The following is an 18,524-nucleotide window of genomic DNA, read 5'->3' on the forward strand; positions in this document are numbered from 1 at the left end:
GTGCCGTGACTTATGCCTGTAATCCCAGCACTTTGGGAGGCCGAGATGGGCGGATCACGAGGTGAGCATCCTGCCTTGGCCTTGCAAGTGCTGGGATTACAGGTGTGAGCCATTGTGCCTGGGATCCCTGTATATTCTTAAGTGGAATGAAGGGAGGTAAGACTTGAGTTGGGAGAGTGGAGAAAATAGTCTACTGAAGGTCCTAAGATGGTTATGATGGTAGCCTCCACCATCAGTCCAGCATTTTTACTGGTCTTGAGCTTAAAAGACCATCCTGGCTAACAGGGTGAAACCCCATCTCTACTAAAAATACAACAAATTAGCCAGGCATGGTGGCGGGTGCCTGTAGTCCCAGCTACTCAGGAGGCTAAGGCAGGAGAATGGTGTGAACCCAGGAGGCGGAGCTTGCAGTGAGCTGAGATCGCATCATTGCACTCCAGCCTGGGCAACAGAGCGAGACGCCATCTCAAAAAAAAAAAAAAGAAAAAAGAATTAGAATCATAGCATCTTGGTAGTTAGGGATCTGATAAATTCTGTCCCTGCAGAACTAGGTCCCAAAGGCATTATGTGGCTTACCTAAGTCAAGTTTGTTAGGAATAGTCAGCTGCCCAGGCTAGAGTGCAATGATCTTTGCTGACTGCAGCCTTGACCTCCTGGATTCAAGTGATTCTCCTACCTCAGCCTCCCAAGTAGCTGGAACTACAGGCGTATACCACTAAGCCTTGCTAATTTTTTAATTTTTTGTAGTAGAGATGGGGTCTCACTATGCTGCCCAGGTTGGTCTTGAACTCCTCCCTGCTACTTGGGAACCGGAGGCAGGAGGATAGCTTGAGGCCAGGAGTTCGAGACCAGCCTGGGCAACACAGTAAGACCTCATCTCTAAAAGTAGATAAAAAATTAGTCAGGTGGCACATGCCTGTAATTCCAAGCACTTTGGGAGTCCGAGGTGGGCAGATCACTTGAGCTCAGGGATCTGAGACCAGCCTGGGCAACATGGCAAAACCTTGCAGGGTGTGGTGGCATGCTCCTGTAGTCCTAGCTATTTGGGAGGCTGGGGTGGGAAGATCGCTTGAGCCCAGAAGGCTGAGGCTGCAATGAGCCATGATGCGCCACTGCACTCCAGCCTGGGCAACACAGTGAGACCCTGTCTCAAAAAAAAAAAAAAAAATTAGTCAGGGCATGTTGGCCCACACCTGTAGCCTCAGCTTCTTGGAAGGCTGAGGCAGGAAAATCCTATGAGCTCAGAAGGCTGCAGTGAGCTATGATCACGCCACTGTACTGCAGACTGGGTGACAGAGCAAGACTGTCTCTAAAAAAAAAAAAAAAAAGAAGTTCAAGTGTATGATCTACAAGATTGCCTTTAATGCAAGCTCATTCAATCTGCAGCAGCCTGCAGGCCAGAGTGTAGACCAAGATGACTCTGAATGTGGCCCAACACAAATCTGTACACTTTCTTAAACTGCTATGAGATTTTTTTTGCAGGTTTTTTTTTTTTGAGACACAGTCTTGCTCTGTTGCCCAGGTTGGAGTACAGTGGTGCGATCTCGGCTCACTCATTATAGTTACCTGCCACCTGGATAATTTTTGGATTTTTAGTAGAGATGGGGTTTCACCACGTTAGCCAGGCTGGTCTCCAACTACTGACCTCAAGTGATCCGCCTGCCTTGGCCTCCCAAAGTGCTGGAAATTAGAGGCATGAGCCACTGTGCCCAGCTTGCAATTTATTTTATTATTAGCTCATCAGCCATTGTTTGTGTCAGTATATTTTATATGTAGCCCAAGACAATTCTACTTCTTCCATTGTGGCTCAGGGAAGCTAAAAGATTGGACACCCCTGCTTTAATGCAAAGAATTTAGTAAATTGTTTGGAATGAGTGGCAACCAATCTAACATTACTTGATCATATAAAATTGATTTCCAGAAATTAATAAATTAACCTGGCAGGGCTCAGTGGCTCACGCCTGTAATCCCAGCACTTTGGGAGGCTGAGGTGAGCAGATCACGAGGTCAGGAAATTGAGACCATCCTGGTAAACACGGTGAAACTCTGTCTCTACTAAAAATACAAAAATTAGCCAGGCATGGTGGTGGACACCTGTAATCTCAGCTACTTGGGAGGCCGAGGCATGAGAATCACCTGAGCCCAGGAGGCAGAGGTTGCAGTGAGCCGAGATGGTGTCACTGTACTCCAGCCTGGGCAACAGAGTGAGACTCTAATTAATTTTAAAAAAAATTAACCTAACAGTCTGTTTAATTTAGCTAATAGTTATGTTTAGGCCCCCATGTCTCCCTATGAGGGCATCTCATGATGAAATTACCAGCCAATTTGACCAACTCAAAATTATCATCATCAACCAACAACTGGGAGAGATATTGGCCAAATTCAGGTAACTTGGATACAGCACCATGTGAAACCAACCAACTGACCCCCACCTGTTTTGCACCCTAGTATTTAATGACAACATAAGAAAAAATTCTTCATTTTTTAAATTAACATCAAGAAAAGGGAAAAGGAAAAGGTGGAATTTACCTTATCATGCCGTATCATGAGTGATGTCTTAGAACCCAGGGCTGAGAGGATCCCTGCTATCTCCACAGCAATATAACCTGCACCAACAATGACGCTGCGGCTGAGATGCAAGCACAGGGTTAGTACTTTTAAATAAACTAATTTTGGAATAATTTTACATTTACAGAAAAGTTGCAGAGATAGTGCAGAGATTTCCCTCATTATACCCCTTGATCAGTTTTCCCTAAAGTTAACATTTTACTTAACTAGGGTACCTTTGTCAAAATAAGAAACTGACATTGGTATATTACTAATGACTAAACCCTAGACTGCAGATTTTCACCACTTTTTCCCTGTTTTTTTGAGACAGGGTCTCACTCTGTCACCTAGGCTGGAGTGTAGTGGTGTGAACACAACTCACTGCAGCCTCAACCTCCAGGACTCAAGCGATCCTCCAGCCTCAGCCTCCCGAGTAGCTGGGACTACAGATATGCATTGCCACACCCAGCTAATTTATATATATATATATATTTTTTTTTTTTTTTAAATAGAGACAGAGTCTTACCATGTTGCCCAGGCTAGTCTCAGCTCCTGGGCTCAAACAATGCTCTGGCCTTGGCCTCCCAAAGTGTCGGCATTATAGGTGTAAACCACCTTGCCCAGTCCAGCTTTTCTATTAATCTCTTTTTTTCTGTTCCAAGATCCAATCCTGGATACCACCACAACTTTAAGTAGAAAATATCCCTTTGGGCCTGCCCAACATAGTGAGACCCCATCTCTACAAAAACGTAAAAGTAAGGCCAGGCACGGTGGCTCATGCCTGTAATCCTAGCACTTTGGGAGGCTGAGATGGGTGGATCACCTGGGTCAGGAGTCCGAGACCAGCCTGGCCAACATGGTGAAACCCTGTCTCTACTAAAAATATAAAACGTTAGCCAGGCACAGTGGCGGGCGCCTGTAATCCCAGCTACTTGGGAGGCTGAGGCAGGATAATCACTTGCCCTCGGGAGACAGAGGATGTAGTAAGCCAAGATTGCACCAATGCACTCCAGCTTGGGCAACAGAGCAAGGCTCTGTCTCAAAAAAAAAAAAAAAAAAACACCTTAAAAGTAAAAATAAAAATTAGCCAAGTATGAAAGTGCGTGTCTGTGGTCTCAGTTACTTGGGAGGTTGAGGCAGGAGGATAACTTGTGTCTGGGAGATGGAGGATGCCGTATCAAGCTGAAGAAAGAAGACAGTTTTAGGACTCTGTTATGCAGTCTTCAAATTACTCTGCATTTGACTTTGGCCTCTGATTGAAAGCATGAAAGATTTGAGGGATCTACTGAAGAGTTCTAGGAATGAGATATACAAGGTCATGGTAAGAGGACGGAATTCAGGAAAGGCCTACATTAAATGCTTGGGAGGAGAGGACGAAGAAAAGCCATCAGGAGACACTAAGGAAGAATGAGTCACTGAAGTCAGGTCAGGTCAGCTTACCTAGGCAATTCTTCCAGTTGAAAAAATCCATCGCTGGTTATTCCTAAGCCGGCACCTATGTAGAAAAAGGCAACATAGATCACACAAGACTGCTCTTTCTCTTGCAAAATAATCACAACATTTTATGCAAAAGCCAAACACTTTCACAGCCAACATAGTCTCCGTTTTGACAAGTTTTGTTAAAGCCTCTGCTTGGAAAGCTGCCAACCAAATCCTCCCTAAGTCAACATTTTTATTTTCTCTCTAGAAACAGAAGCCATGATGGCTAAATAACTTTTACATTTCTCTGAAGAATGAGGATCTCAGCAGTCATGAACAGACTCTGCTGGATCTGTTCACCCTCCCACCCCAAGGGTAGGAGGAACCCTGGGGCTTAGCTCATTACAGGCGTGAGCCACCGTTCCTGCCTGAAAAGACACATTTCTATGTAGTTCAAAATCTATGTGGCCTGGCCAACGTGGTGAGACCCCGTCTCTACTAAAAATACAAAAATTAAAAATTAGCTGGGCGTGGTGGCACACACCTGTAGTCCCAGCTACTCGGGAGGCTGAGGCAGGAGAATCACTTGAACCTGGGAGGCAGAGGTTGCAGTGAGCCGAGATGGTGCCACTGCACTCCAGCCTGGGAACAGGGCAAGATTTCGTCTCAAAAAAAAAAAAAAAAAAAAAAAGATGTGACCCTTTCCTCTCTCCTTATTCTTTCAAAGGTTTCAACCTATATGGTATATACATTGAATTACAAGAGGTACAACCCATATAGTGAAATAAACATGTAGTGAAAAGGAGATTGAAACCTTTGGATATAGGATAGCAGGTCCTATCTTGCAGGACTTCCAAATGCATTATTCCAGGTTTGACTTTCTTCTCAGGTTGCAGTTCCATGTTTCTAATTATCTCGCCACACAATTTTACATTGGCTTCAAACTTAGTCTATTTAGAACTGAACCTTAATTTTATTTTCCAACCTGTATCTCTCTCCAGTTTACCACTTCAGTTACCACCTGCCCCCAATAATGCAGACAAAGCCTTCAGCTGTCAACTGCTGATTCATTCTCTCAGTAGGCCCCCTACCCTCATTTCTCATCAGTTATTAAATATATTAGGCTGGGTGCAGTGGCTCACACCTGTAATCCCAGCACTTTGGGAGGCCGAGGTGGGCGGATCACTTCAGGTCACGAGTTTGAGATCAGCCTGGACAATGTGGCAAAACCCCACCTCTACTAAAAATACAAAAAAAATTAGCTGGACATGATGACACATGCCTGTAATACCAGCTACTAAGGCTGAGGCAAGAGAATCACTTAAACCCAGGAGGCAGAGGTTCCAGATGAGTGGAGATTGTGCCACTGCACTCCAGCCTGGGTGGCAGAGCTAGACTCTGTCTCAAAAAAAAAAAAAAATTCACGCTGATAATGGATCTTATGAAGCCAATCCATGGAGAACTCAAAAGATGTATAAACTATATTCACCATCCACAAAGTCCTTACAATCTAGCTGGGAAGAAAGAAAGAGATCACTTGAGCAATCTCCCATCTAAATCTCCTGGTCAAGGCCTTAGTGAGCTGTGACTGCAGCACTGCACTCCAGCCTGGACAACAGAGCAAGTAACCCTGTCTCAAAAAAACAAAGTAATATAAAATAAAATAATACGCTGGGCACAGTGGCTCACGCCTGTAATCCCAGCACTCTGGGAGGCTGAGGTGGGTGGATCACTTGAGGTCAGGAGTTTAAGACCCACATGACCAACATGGTGAAACTCTGTCTCTACTAAAATACATAAATTAGCTGGGCATGGTGGTGGATACCTGTAATCCCAGCTACTCGGGAGGCTGAGGCAGGAGAATGGCACGAACCTGGGAGGTGGAAGTTGCAGTGAGCCTAGATTGTGCCACTGCACTCCAGCCTTGGTGACAAAGCCAGGCTCTGTCTCAAAATAAATAAATAAATAAATAAATAATAAAATGCAAAAGCAGTTATGACCATCTCTGAGATTCCTTACAGCTTTAATCTTCTATCATTCCCTACTTAAAAGAGAAAATATGCATATAAAATCTTACTTAGCTACTTAAGCTACATCCTTAGAAGATTTCTCTCTCTGGAACAAAACAATAAATTATCACGTGTCTTATAAATAACAACCCATCTGACAAACTGAGGCTGGAAACAATGTATGCTAAGCTGAGAAGGAAAGAATGGGGCTTTCATTGATTTCTCTCCCTCTGTTACCTACAATATGTCTGAGCCTGGGGCCAAATGAAATCTCTTGGCCGGGCATGGCCAATCCCAGCACTTTGGGAGGCCAAGGTGGACAGATCATCTGAGGTGAGGAGTTCAAGACCAGCCTGGCCAACATGATGAAACCCCGTCTCTACTAAAAATACCAAAATTAGCCAGGTGTGGTGGTGGCGTGCCTATAGTCCCAGCTACTCGGGAGGCTGAGGCAGGAGAATCGCTTGAACCCAGGAGGTGGAGGTAGCAGTGAGCCAAGATCGTGCCACTGCACTGCAGCCTGGGTGACTGCATCATAAGCTACCACTAGGCCAACTGGAGTTAGGTTCTGCAGAGACCTTTTCCCATGGCCTGGCTCCAAAGAGAGAATTGGTTTAGGCAGATCCCCTGGCATGGCTTGTCAGGTTGAAAGCAACGGTAAACTCCTGACTGCTGTTAATGAGTACCTGCTGTATGACTCACCCGGGATCTGGCTCTCATGAGGGATGGAGGGCACACCACCTGTGGCGATCAGGATGTGAGGGGCGGTGTACTTTTTCCCACTGACCTCTATCGTGGGCTTGGGATCACTCGTGAATGCTGCATGGCCACGGATGATTTCTATATGGGACTAGAAAAGGAACCATGACATTAGCCTGTTCTTAGAATAAAAACAAAGACACCTGCTGCAACTTATAAGAACTTTCATTTATCTACTAAACATTTTGATTCTTGGTTTGCTGATGCCAACACAATTCTCCATTGTTCAAGTTTCTGTAGAACTCCTAACTGGCAACCTACACTTAGGAAAGGGGTTGCCATTAGATGCTGGAAGTATATAGTAAGATGAAATAGGATGGGCACAGTGGCTTACACCTGTAATCCTAGCACTTTGGGAGGCAGAGGTGGGTGGATAGCTTGAGCTCAGGAATTTGAGACCAGCCTGAGAAACATGTCAAAACCCAGTCTCTACTAAAAATACAAAAACTAGCCAGGCATGGTGCTGCACACCTGTAGTCCCAGCTCTTTGAGGGGCTGAGGCAGGAGGATTGCTTGCATCTGGGAGGTTGAGGCTGCAGTGAGCTGAGATGGCGCCACTGCATTCCAGCCTGGATGACAAAGTGAAAAGGAGGAGGAGGAGGAGAAGGAAGAAGAAGAAGGAAGGAGGGAAGAGGAGGAGGGGAAGGAAGAAGGAGAAGGAGGAGGAGGAAAAAGGGGAGGAGGAGAAGGAGGAGGAGGAGGAGGAAGAAAGAAGTTAGAAGAAAGAAATTAGGAGAAAGAAGGAGGAGGAAAAGAGGAAGAAAAGGAGGAGGAGGAGGAGGAGAAGTGGAGATTGAGGAGGGAGGAGGAGGAGAGGGGAAAAGGAGGGGGAGGAGGAGGAGAGGGGAAAAGGAGGGGGAGGAGGAGGAGGGAGGAAGTGAAGGGCGGAGGAGAAGAAGGAGGGGGAGGAGGAGGAGGAGGAGAAAGAAAAAAGAAGAAGAAATACAAGTGCTACCTTGGGCCGAAACCCAGACAAAAAAGTATATACGAGGCACCCCCGTAAGAAAGATGACATCTTTGCCCCCAAGAATTGAAGGTGCAAGTTCCTTATGTGCAATGTGAACACATTACAGAATGGTGTGTCTGGGCTGGGCGTGGTGGCTCACACCTGTAATTCCAGCACTTTGGGAGGCCGAGGCAGGCGGATCACCCGAGGTCGGGAGTTCAAGACCAGCCTGACCAACAAGGAGAAACCCTGTCTCTACTAAAAATATAAAAATTAGCCAGGAGTGGTGGCGAGCACCTGTAATTCCAACTGCTCAGGAGGCTGAGGCACGAGAATCCCTCGAACCTGGGAGGCAGAGGTTGCAGTGAGCCGAGATTGCGCCACTGCACTCCAGCCTGGGCGACAGAGCCAAGACTCTCTCTCAAAAAGACTGGTGTGTCTGGAGGAGAGACAGAAGGCTGAGAAAGATAACAGGATAAAGCTGAAATGAGCAGACGCAAGACCAAGACAGGAATACTCTGGCCAAGGGAGGGAAACACAATGCTTGTGCTTTCGTAAAATGGGAAAAATACCACAAAAGTACATGACACGGAAGTTCTATGCTGGAGATGGGGAGAACTCAGACTCTTACTTTTGGATGTGCTCTTACTGGAATCCTCTGCACCAAGGCCTTCACTTAGGGGGTGCTGGCATGCTTCTGCCAGCCACGATATATGCAGGGGCATGCAAACATGGTCAACTTATAAGAATAATGGAACCATGTAAGCATGATTACAAAGTGGAATGCTTTAACATTTTGGAACATGCTTGATTCTGAATTGAGTTATCTTCTCCTTTCCCTGCACCCTCCAGGCCTGTTCCTGCAGGTGCCAGGCTTAATCAAGCTGAATCAAGGTCAAAGTCAAAACCCACAGGCCTCCAGAACACCATTCCCTCAGGTCGTAATGACGTCCTCTGCAATGCTAGACAAAAAGGAGTGTGGCCCACATGGCAATAGGACAGACACTAGTTCAGAGGAAGAAGCAGTGAGATTTTTACTTTCATTTTCTAGGACATTAAATAGAAAGTTTCCTTTGCAATACAGAACTTCTGGGTCAACTGTAAGTAATTCCTTCCCCATAAGATCACCATAAGCTATAGCACACACCAAGATTTCGAAGTATTACAAAATGCTGGTTCCTGAATAATTTTCCTATCTCTTTTGCAAAAGTATTTCAGCTAGCTCCATTTAAAAAAAAAAAAAAAAAAGGTCAGATGCAGTGGTTTATGCCTATAATCCCCATACTGTGGGAGGACAAGGCAGAAGGGTTGCTTGAGACCATGAGTTCAAGATCAGTGTGGGCAACATAGCAAGACCTCACCTCTACAAAAAAAATAAAAAGTAAAAAAAATTTTTAGTGATGGGAGTCTTGCACTTTCGCCCAGCCTGGAGTGCAGTGGCACAATCTCAGCTCACTGCAAGCTCCGCCTCCAGGGTTCACGCCATTCTCCTTCCTCAGCCTTGTGAGTAGGTGGGACTACATGCCACCACACCCAGCTAATTTTTGTCTGTTTAGTAGAGATGGGGTTTCACCATGTTAGCCAGAATGGTCTCGATCTCCTGACCTCATGATCCGCTCGCCTCAGCCTCCCAAACTGCTGTGACTACAGGCGTGAGCCACCACGCCCAGCCTCTACAAAAATGTTTTAAAGTAGTAGGGTATGGTGGGACAGTGCTTATAGTCCAAGCTACTCAGGCGGCTGAGGTGGGAGGATTGCTTGAGCCTGGGAGGTTAAGGCTACAGTAAGCTGTCATCATGCCAGTGCCCTCCAGTCTGGGCAAGAGAGTGAGATCCTGACTTCAAAAAAATAATTAAAACAAAATAAAAAATTTGGGGCCGGGCGCATTGGCTCAAGCCTGTAATCCCAGCACTTTGGGAGGTTGAGACGGGCAGATCACGAGGTCAGGAGATCGAGACCATCCTGGCTAACATGGTGAAACCCCGTCTCTACTAAAAAATACAAAAAAAAAAAAAAACTAGCCGGGCGAGGTGGTGGGCGCCTATAGTCCCAGCTACTTGGGAGGCTGAGGCAGGAGAATGGCGTAAACCCGGGAGGCGGAGCTTGCAGTGAGCTGAGATCCGGCCACTGCACTCCAGCCTGGGCGACAGAGCGAGACTCCATCTCAAAAAATAAAAATAAACAAAAAATAAGTAAATAAATAAAAAATAAAAAACTTGGTGTGTTTTACTACTGCCAGTGTTACCCTATACTCAGTCTTAAAATCTCCTGTGCATAAGGACTGCAGGCCTCTAAATATTTTTCCCCCTGGATTGCGGATCAGGTTGGAAAAGATCACCCTCCAAAAAATAAACCCAATGAATAAGAATATAAAACTGCATACAGTTAGCTACCTATGAAGCTTGTCCTAAAAATTGGTTTATAAATATGCTGCTACTGAGATCACAGTGGCCCAATTATCATCAAGAATCTACTGATCTAAGCCAGGTGTAGTGGCTGATGCCTATAATCCCAGCATGTCGGAAGGCCAAGGCAGGAGGATCACTTGAGCCTGGGAGGTCCAGGCTGTAATGAGCTGAGATCATGCCACTGCACTCCAGCCTGGGCAACAGAGCAAAACTCTGTCTCAAAAAACAAAAAAAGGTTCTGATCTAAATATAACCTAAGAGGGCCAAGGCTGGTTGCTCAGCCCTGTCATCCCAGCACTTTGGGAGGCTGATGCAGGCGGATCACTCAAGGTTAGGAGTTCGAGACCAGCTGGCCAACATGGTGAAACCCTATCTCTACTAAAAATACAAAAAAAAATTAGGCAGGTATGGGGACACATGCCTGTAGTCCCAGCTACTCGGGAGGCTGAGGCACAAGAATTGCTTGAACCTGGGCGGCAGAGGTCGCAGTGAGCTGAAATCACACAACTGCATTCCAGCCTGGGGGAGAGAGCAAGATTCTGTTTCACAAACAAACAAACAAACAAACAAAACCTAAGAAATCTTAGAAACAGCAAAGTGAGACCACAAAGACAAATGAAGGGTGGTGGAAAGATACTGTCAAGAAAAAGGAGAGTTAAGTAATGCACAGGTTGTGAATGTCACCCACATGGTCCTGGTGGGAAAGGTGTCACATCCCAGCACTAGGGGGGAACCATCAGGATAGTGAAGGATGACATACAGTTGCTAGAGGCAAACACACCTCTGTCCAGTTTTCTTGATCAGATGTCATTCAAAAAAACAACCTTCTGAATCCTAATTTGGTCTCTTAAGAAGGTCTTACTCTAGGCAAATAAACAATGGCAGGTTTGGCCGGGCACAGTAGCTCATGCCTGTAACCTCAGCACTTTGGGAGGCCGAGGTGGGCAGATCACTTGAGATCAGGAGTTCGAGACCCCTGGCCAACATGATGAAATCCTGTTTCTATTAAAAATACAAAAACTAGCTAGGCGTGGTGGTGCATGCCTGTAATCCCAGCTACTTGGGAGGCTGAGGCAGGAGAATTGCTTGAACCTGGCGGGAGGCAGAGGTTGCACTGAGCTGAGATTGTGCTCTTGCATTCCAGCCTGGATGACTAGAGAAACTCTCTCAAAAAACAAACAAACAAACAAACAAAAAAACACACAATGGCAGGTTTTCAGCTAGATGGCACTCCTCTTTTTAATTAATAAACTGCCACACTGGTGCACAAAGTCTCTCGTATGTGACTTCTGAATCTAAGTGCCAGGCCAGATCTACTCAAGGTGCAGCCATTAGGTGAGGCCTGGTCTACCAGCTCTGGCACACACCACCCTCTCTCTGCAGAAGAGACTGGCCAGCTGGGTCAGAGGCTTCTGCTCTGACAGGTCAATTTCAATAAGAGAAAAAGTAAGAGGCCAGGCACAGTGGCTCATGCCTATACTCCCAACACTTTGGGAGGCTAAGGCAGGAGTTTAAAGACCAGCCTAGGCAAGATAGTAAGAAATCTCTACAAAATATTTTAAAAATTAGCCAGGTGTGGTGGTGCATGCCTATAGTCCTAGCTACTAAGGAGACGGGAGGAGCCCAGGATTTGGAGGCTGCAGTGAGCTATGATTGCACCACTGTACTCCAACCTGGGGACAGATAGAGACTTGGTCATTAAAAATAAAATAGGGCCAGGTGCGGTGGCTCACGCCTATAATCTCAGCACTTTGAGAGGACAAGGTGGGCAGATCACCTAAGGTCAGGAATTCAAGACCAGCCTGGCCAACATGATGAAACCCTGTCTCTATTAAAAAATACAAAAATTAACTGGGCATGGTGGCACACCATGTAGCCTGTAGACCCAGCTACTCAGGAGGCTGAGGCAGAAGAATTGCTTGAACTCAGGAGGCGGAGGTTGCAGTGAGCCGAGATCACGCCACTGCACTCCAGCCTGGGCAACAAAGCAAGACTCCGTCTCCAAAAAAAATAATAATAATAAAAATAAATAAACAGAGCTACAGTCTGGCAAGACTTAGCTGAGTACTCAAGAAGGGAACAGCTTTTTCTCAAAGTTAAAAACCCAGCATACACACCTTGGTGAGATTGTTTTGATAGATGGTGTTCAGGCGGCTCACATAGGCATCCCGCTTTTCCTTAATAACACTGCAATGAAACCCAAGTCAGTACTCAGAAACAGGATCTTCCCCTTCCAGTTAGTAACTAAGGCATCTGTCCCTGAACACCCGAGCAGAGAATCACTGACTGTCAACAGGAACCACAGTGAGTGAATGTCTCTGAAGACAGTCATCCCTTCCCTGTTTCATTCTGCTGCCCCATGTGTTAAAAGCCTCTGTGCCACTCAGTGGAGAACGCACTCAGCTGGCATCGTCTTTCTGCACAGAAGACAAGAAGAAATGTTTTGGCACAGTCCCTAGAACACGGTGTGCGTAGGATGTGGTGGGTACTTAATAAATACCTGTTACATAAATTTGCTAAATTTCTTCAAAACTGTTATGGCTTCAAAAGATGTACAGCAGTTCCTTAAATAGTTAACACAAAACTGCCATATGAACCAGCAATTCCACTTCTAAGTACAGACCCAAAAGAAACTGGAAGCAGAGACCCGAACAGATAGATACCTTTACAGGAATGTTCAGAGCAGCATTGTTCATAATAACCAAAAGGGAAAACAGGCTGGGCGCAGTGGCTCACGCCTGTAATCTCAGCACTTTGGGAGGCTGAGGTGGGTGGATCACGAGGTTAGGAGATCGAGACCATCCTGGCTAACACGGTGAAACCCTGTCTCTACTAAAAAAAAATACAAAAAATTAGCCGGGCATGGTGGCGGGCGCCTGTAGTCCCAGGTACTCAAGAGGCTGAGGCAGGAGAATGGCGTGAACCCGGAAGGTGGAGCTTGCAGTGCGCCGAGATTGCGCCACTGCACTCCAGCCTGGGCAACAGAGCGAGACTCCGTCTCAAAAAAAATAAAAGGTAAAAACAACCCAAAAATTCACTAACGAATGAATGGATAAACAAAATGTGGTTTTATCCATATGATGAAATCTTAATCTGCCTTTAAAAGGAATGAAGGCTGGGCACAGTGGCTCACACTTGAAATCCCAGCAAATTGGGAGGCTGAGGTGGGAGGATCACTTCAGCTCAGCAGTTCAAGACTAGCCTGGGCAACACAGTGAGACCTCATCTCTACTAAAAATAAAAATAAAAAAAAATAGGCAGGCATGGTGGCACATGCCTGTAGTTCCAGCTACTCAGGAGGCTGAAGTGGGAGGATAGCTTGAGCCCAGGAGCTCAAGATTGCAGTGAGCTATGATCGTACCATTGCATTCCAGTGTGGGCAACAGAGCAAGACCCTGTCTTAACAACAACAACAACAAAAAGCAATGAAGTTCTGATACATACGACAACAGGGACAAACCATGAAAACAAACTAGACATAAAGGAACAAATATTATATGATTCCACTTATATGAATTTCCTAGAATTGGCAAATTCATAGAGACAGAAAGCAGAATAGAGGTTCCCAGGGGCCAGCAGGAGAAGAGAATGAGGGGTTATTGTTTAATGGAATAGAGTTTCTGTTTGGGATGGCAGGAAAGTTCTGGAAGTGGTAATAGTGGTGATGACTGTACACCTATGTGAATGTGCTTAATGGCACTCAATTGTATACTTAAAAATGGCTAAACTGTAAATCTCATACTGTGAATATTTACCACAATTCCTCTTCCATCCCTAAAAAAGTTTACGGCTCACTTAGTTATGAAAGAAAACTATGGTCTTCGGTCTGTACATCCAAGATGACAAAGAAAAGAAGGAACAACGGTCATGCCAAAAAGGACCGCAGCCATGTGCAGCCTATCCGCTGCACGAACTGTGCCCGATGCGTGCCCAAGGACAAGGCCATTAAGAAATTCGTCATTCAAAACATAGTGGAGGCCGCAGCAGTCAGGGACATTTCTGAAGAGAGCATCTTCGATGCCTGTGTGCTTCCCAAGCTGTTTGTGAAGCTGCATTACTGTGTGAGTCGTGCAATTCACAGCAAAGTAGTCAGGAATCGATCTCATGAAGCCCGCAAGGACCGAACACCCCCTCCCCGATTTAGACCTGCGGGTGCTGCCCCACGTCCCCCACCAAAGCCCATGTAAGGAGCTGAGTCCTTAAAGACTGAGACAGACTATTCTCTGGAGAAAAATAAAATGGAAGTTGTACTTAAAAAAAAAAAAAAAAGAAAGAAAAATATCTATACTTGGAAACTGAACCCTCTTAATGTTGACACTTACCGCCAATTGAATTTACCCTCACAACTTGGAAAGCCATAATCAGCATGATCGTGCATGAATTCGGAGTGGACAGCTGTGTTCCACATTACCTGTAAAAAAAAAAAAAAAAAAAAAAGGATAAAAAACAGCAGTAAATGAGTCCTGAGGGAAAAAAGAAATCATGAATGAATGGTAACTAGGTAACAGCAGATAAAATACTGCCCTTTAAATTAAAAGCAAATCTGGGTAGGTGCGGTGGCTCACACCTGCAGTCCCAGCACTTTGGGGAGGCCGAGGCAGGTGGATTACTTGAGGTCAAGAGTTTGGGCCAGGCGCAGCAGCTCACGGCTATAATCCCAGCACTTTGGGAGGCCAAGGTGGGCAGATCACGAGGTCAGGAGTTCGAGACCAGCCTGGCCAACATGATGAAACCCCGTCTCAACTACAGATACAAAAAAAATTAGCCAGGCGTGGTGGCACACGCCTGTAATCCCAGCTACTCAGGAGGCTGAGGCAGGAGAATCTCTTGAACCTGGGAGGTGGAGGTTGCAGTGAGCTGAGATTGTGCCATTGCACTCCAGCCTGGGCGACAGGGCAAGACTATCTCAAAAAAAAAAAAAAAAAAAAAAGAGAGAGTTTGGGACCAGCCTGGCCAACATGGCAAAACCCCATCTCTATTAAAAATACAAAAATTAGCTGGGCATGGTGGCACACGCCTGTAGTCCCAGCTACTTGGAAGAATGAGGCAGGAGAATCGCTTGAACCACGAGGGCAGAGGTTGTAGTGAGCCAAGATCACACCACTGCACTCCAGCCTGAGTGACAGAGAGAGACTGTCTCAAAAAATAAAAAAATAAATAATAATAATAAATAAAATCTACTATACCTTGCTAACTTAAAACTTTTTTTTTTAAAGAGATAAGGGGAAAGATATTAAAAACAGACTAAAAAGAAAAAAAAACAAGGCCGGGTATAGTGGCTCATGCCTATAATCCCAACACTTTGGAAGTCTGAAGGAGGTGGATCACTCGAGGTCAGGAGTTTGAGACCATCCTGGCTAACATGGTGAAACCCCATTTCTAATAAAAATACAAAAAAAAAAAAAAAAAATTAGCCAGGCATGGTGGTGCGTGCCTGTAGTCCCAGCTACTCGTGAGGCTGAGGCAGGAGAATCACTTGAACCTGGGAGGTGGAGGTTGCAGTGAGCTGAAATCACATCACTGCATTCTGGCCTGGGCAACAGTGAGACTCCGTCTCAAAAAAAATAAAATAAACAAACAAACAAGAAGAAACAAAAACATATATAAATGAACATACATAAATGTCTACCACATGTGATAGAAGGAATAAGTAAATATGAGAATAAAACATTACAAAATCAGTTTACTGTACAGTATTAGCCTAGCGGTATATTTTTTAAAAAATAAACTTGCACCAATCAACACGAAATTTACTATCATAACTGGTTTAAACTACATAAAACCACCTTATAATGAATTTATATAATTCATACAGTCATAATTGCATGGTTCCAAGTAGAAGAGATTCCAAAATGTATGACTAATAGGAAAGGAAACAGTTAAGGGAAAACGTACCAGAGAAAAAAAGTCTTCCTAACACAGAAAGAAAACCATCACCTACACCACGGAACAGATTTCAAAAAAGCTTTTTGGAATTAAACTCAGGTGTGCATCACTGATGAGATTAAGAGATTTGCTTAATAATACCAAAAAGATGACAAGTTAAAATGGAATGCCATTAATAAAGGTGGTAAGCTTGAGATTACAACATACGTTGAAAGTTCATTCAAATGAGTGGCATTCTTTGCAAGTATAAGCAAGAGGCAGCTTTAGAAATAAGAGCTGCTGTTTTGTGCTCTTTGTCAAGGGTAAAAAAATGAAATCATTCAATGTGACCCGCACCACAGATATTAATACCAAAAAAATCACCAACACGATACAGAAAATCCATGAATCCACAGAACTTAAGAAGATTCCATTCAACAGTTTGGTTTGCTGGCTGGGTCTTCCTGCCGAGAAAAAACTACCCTGTGGTGTAGATGACCAAACTAAATTACTAGGCTGTGGCCCAGGCCTGTAATCCCAGCGTTTTGGGAGGCCACGGTGGGTGGATCACCTGAAGTCAGGAGCTCGAGATCGGCCTGGCCAACACGGTGAAACCCCATCTCTACTAAAAATACAAAAATCAGCCGAGTGCTGTGGCGCGCGCCTGTCATCCCAGCTACTTGCAAGGCTGAGGAAAGGGAATCACTTGAACTCAGGAGGCAGAGGTTGCCGTGAGCCGAGGTCGCGCCACTGTACTCCAGCCTGGGCGACAAGAGTGAAACTCCGTCTCAAAAAAATAATAATAATAAAAATAAAAAGTAATTAAAAATAAACAAAAAATTTTAAACACAAATCAAACAAAAACAATCCTATTGCTTAAGCCACTTTTAGTGGGGTCTAGGGTTTTTTTTGCAGAATGAATTTTAACGGATACATTTGGAAACATTCTTATTCAGATTATGATTTACCAAATAGAAAAAGGATTGTAAAGGGAAAGAGAAATAAAAATTCTACCTTTTTGGGTACACATCCAACATTCACCTGGAAAAAAAAAAAGAGAGACAGACTTTAACAATATTGAATTCAAACCACCAAACAAATCTGCAAGAAATGCACACTAAGCATCAAGTGAGGAGGCTTCCTTAGGTTCTAAGTCACAGTGTACTAAATTCTAGTTACTTTCTCTGTTAAAAAAAGATAAGAACATTATTTTCCTTCTGTGATGAGGGAGAGAAGTTTATTCATCAGCATTTTCTCAAGGAAAGCAGACAGAGAAAGGACAATCAGTCCATCCTGAGCATCTGTCTAAGAGGACTTCTGGGGACAGTACTGCAGAATACATGGATAAACACCCAAGATGGGCCAGGCGTGGTAGTTCACACCTGTAATTCCAGCACTTTGGGAGCTGAGGCAGTTGGATTGCTTAAGCCCATGAATTCAAGATCAGCCTGGGCAACAAGCGAGACCACATCCCTACAAAAAAAATTAGCTGAGTGTGGTGGTGCACGCCTGTGGTCCCAGCTATTCAGGAGGCTGAGGTGGGAGGACCACTTGAGCCCAGGAGGACAAGGCTGCAGTGAGCCACAATCATGATCGTGCCACTGCACTCCTGCCTAGGTGACAGTGCGAGACCCTGCCTCAAAAAAGAAATACTCACCAAAAGCACAAAAATTTAAAGTACAAGGCATGGAACTTGGGATGTTGATTAACCATTAGTAAAGAAACTTGAGAAAACCTAAATAAATATTAGATCTCATAAAATGACTTTGATTTATAACCACTTGGCATTTGGCCTAAAGAAGTAACCAAAATGTAGAAAAGTAAAATGCACAAATGCACAGATTATCATGTTATGTACAAATACGTATTTGGTTACAATCATTTCCATTTCACTGCTAGTTAATATATAGAAAAATACTTATGGAATAAAAGTAGAAAAAGCAAGACCAGAAAACTACTTTTTTTTTTTTTTTGAGACAGAGTCTCGCTTTGTTGTCTAGGCTGGAGTGCAATGGTGCGATCACAGCTCACTGCAACCTCTACCTCCCGGATTCAGGCGATTCTCCTGCCTCAGCCTCCCAAATAGCTGGGACTGTAGATGTGCACCACCACGTCCAGCTAATTTTTGTATTTCCAGTAGAGATGGGGTTTTGCCATGTTGGCCATGCTGGTCTCGAACTCCTGACCTTAGGTGATCCACCTGCCTCAGCCTCCCAAAGTGCCAGGATTACAGGCATGAGCCACTGCACCCAGTCAGAAAACTGCATTATTTTGTTTGTTTGGGTTTTTTTTGAGACTGAGTCTCACTATATGGCGCAGGCTGGAATATAGTGGCAAGATCTCAGCTTACTGCAACCTCTGCCTCCCGGGTTCAAGCGATTCTCATGCCTCAGCCTCCCGAGTAGCTGGGATTACAGGTGCCTGCCATCCTGCCTGGCTAATGTTTGTATTTTTACTAGAGATGGAGTTTCACCTTGTTGGCCAGGCTGGTCTCAAACTCCTGACCTCAAGTGATTTACCCACCGTGGCCTCCCAAAGTGCTGGGATTACAGGCATGAGCCACCACACCCA

At 44.8% G+C, this 18,524-nt stretch overlaps 2 protein-coding genes across 2 annotated transcripts in view; one reads left to right on the forward strand and one right to left on the reverse strand.

Moving 5' to 3' along the window:
* The window catches only part of GSR (glutathione-disulfide reductase), a 54,187-nt gene that overhangs the window by 17,329 nt on the left and 18,334 nt on the right, over positions 1–18,524 (reverse strand). Inside the window, exons 2-7 of the mRNA XM_033230206.1 lie at positions 16,968–16,994; positions 14,411–14,499; positions 12,206–12,275; positions 6,678–6,825; positions 3,988–4,042; positions 2,530–2,629 (exon numbers count right to left, since the gene is read on the reverse strand). Of these exons, the coding sequence (XP_033086097.1) occupies positions 2,530–2,629; positions 3,988–4,042; positions 6,678–6,825; positions 12,206–12,275; positions 14,411–14,499; positions 16,968–16,994 (489 nt within the window). The remainder of the gene's footprint in view (positions 1–2,529; positions 2,630–3,987; positions 4,043–6,677; positions 6,826–12,205; positions 12,276–14,410; positions 14,500–16,967; positions 16,995–18,524) is intronic.
* On the forward strand, positions 13,891–14,332 carry LOC117094515 (40S ribosomal protein S26-like). Its single transcript, XM_033230220.1, has one exon. It carries the CDS (start codon positions 13,928–13,930, stop codon positions 14,273–14,275), a length of 348 nt encoding a protein of 115 aa, XP_033086111.1. The 5' UTR covers positions 13,891–13,927; the 3' UTR covers positions 14,276–14,332.

Source organism: Trachypithecus francoisi, unplaced genomic scaffold, assembly GCF_009764315.1.
Source record: "Trachypithecus francoisi isolate TF-2019V2 unplaced genomic scaffold, Tfra_2.0 Contig01440, whole genome shotgun sequence".
Classification (NCBI taxonomy): Eukaryota; Metazoa; Chordata; class Mammalia; order Primates; family Cercopithecidae; genus Trachypithecus; species Trachypithecus francoisi.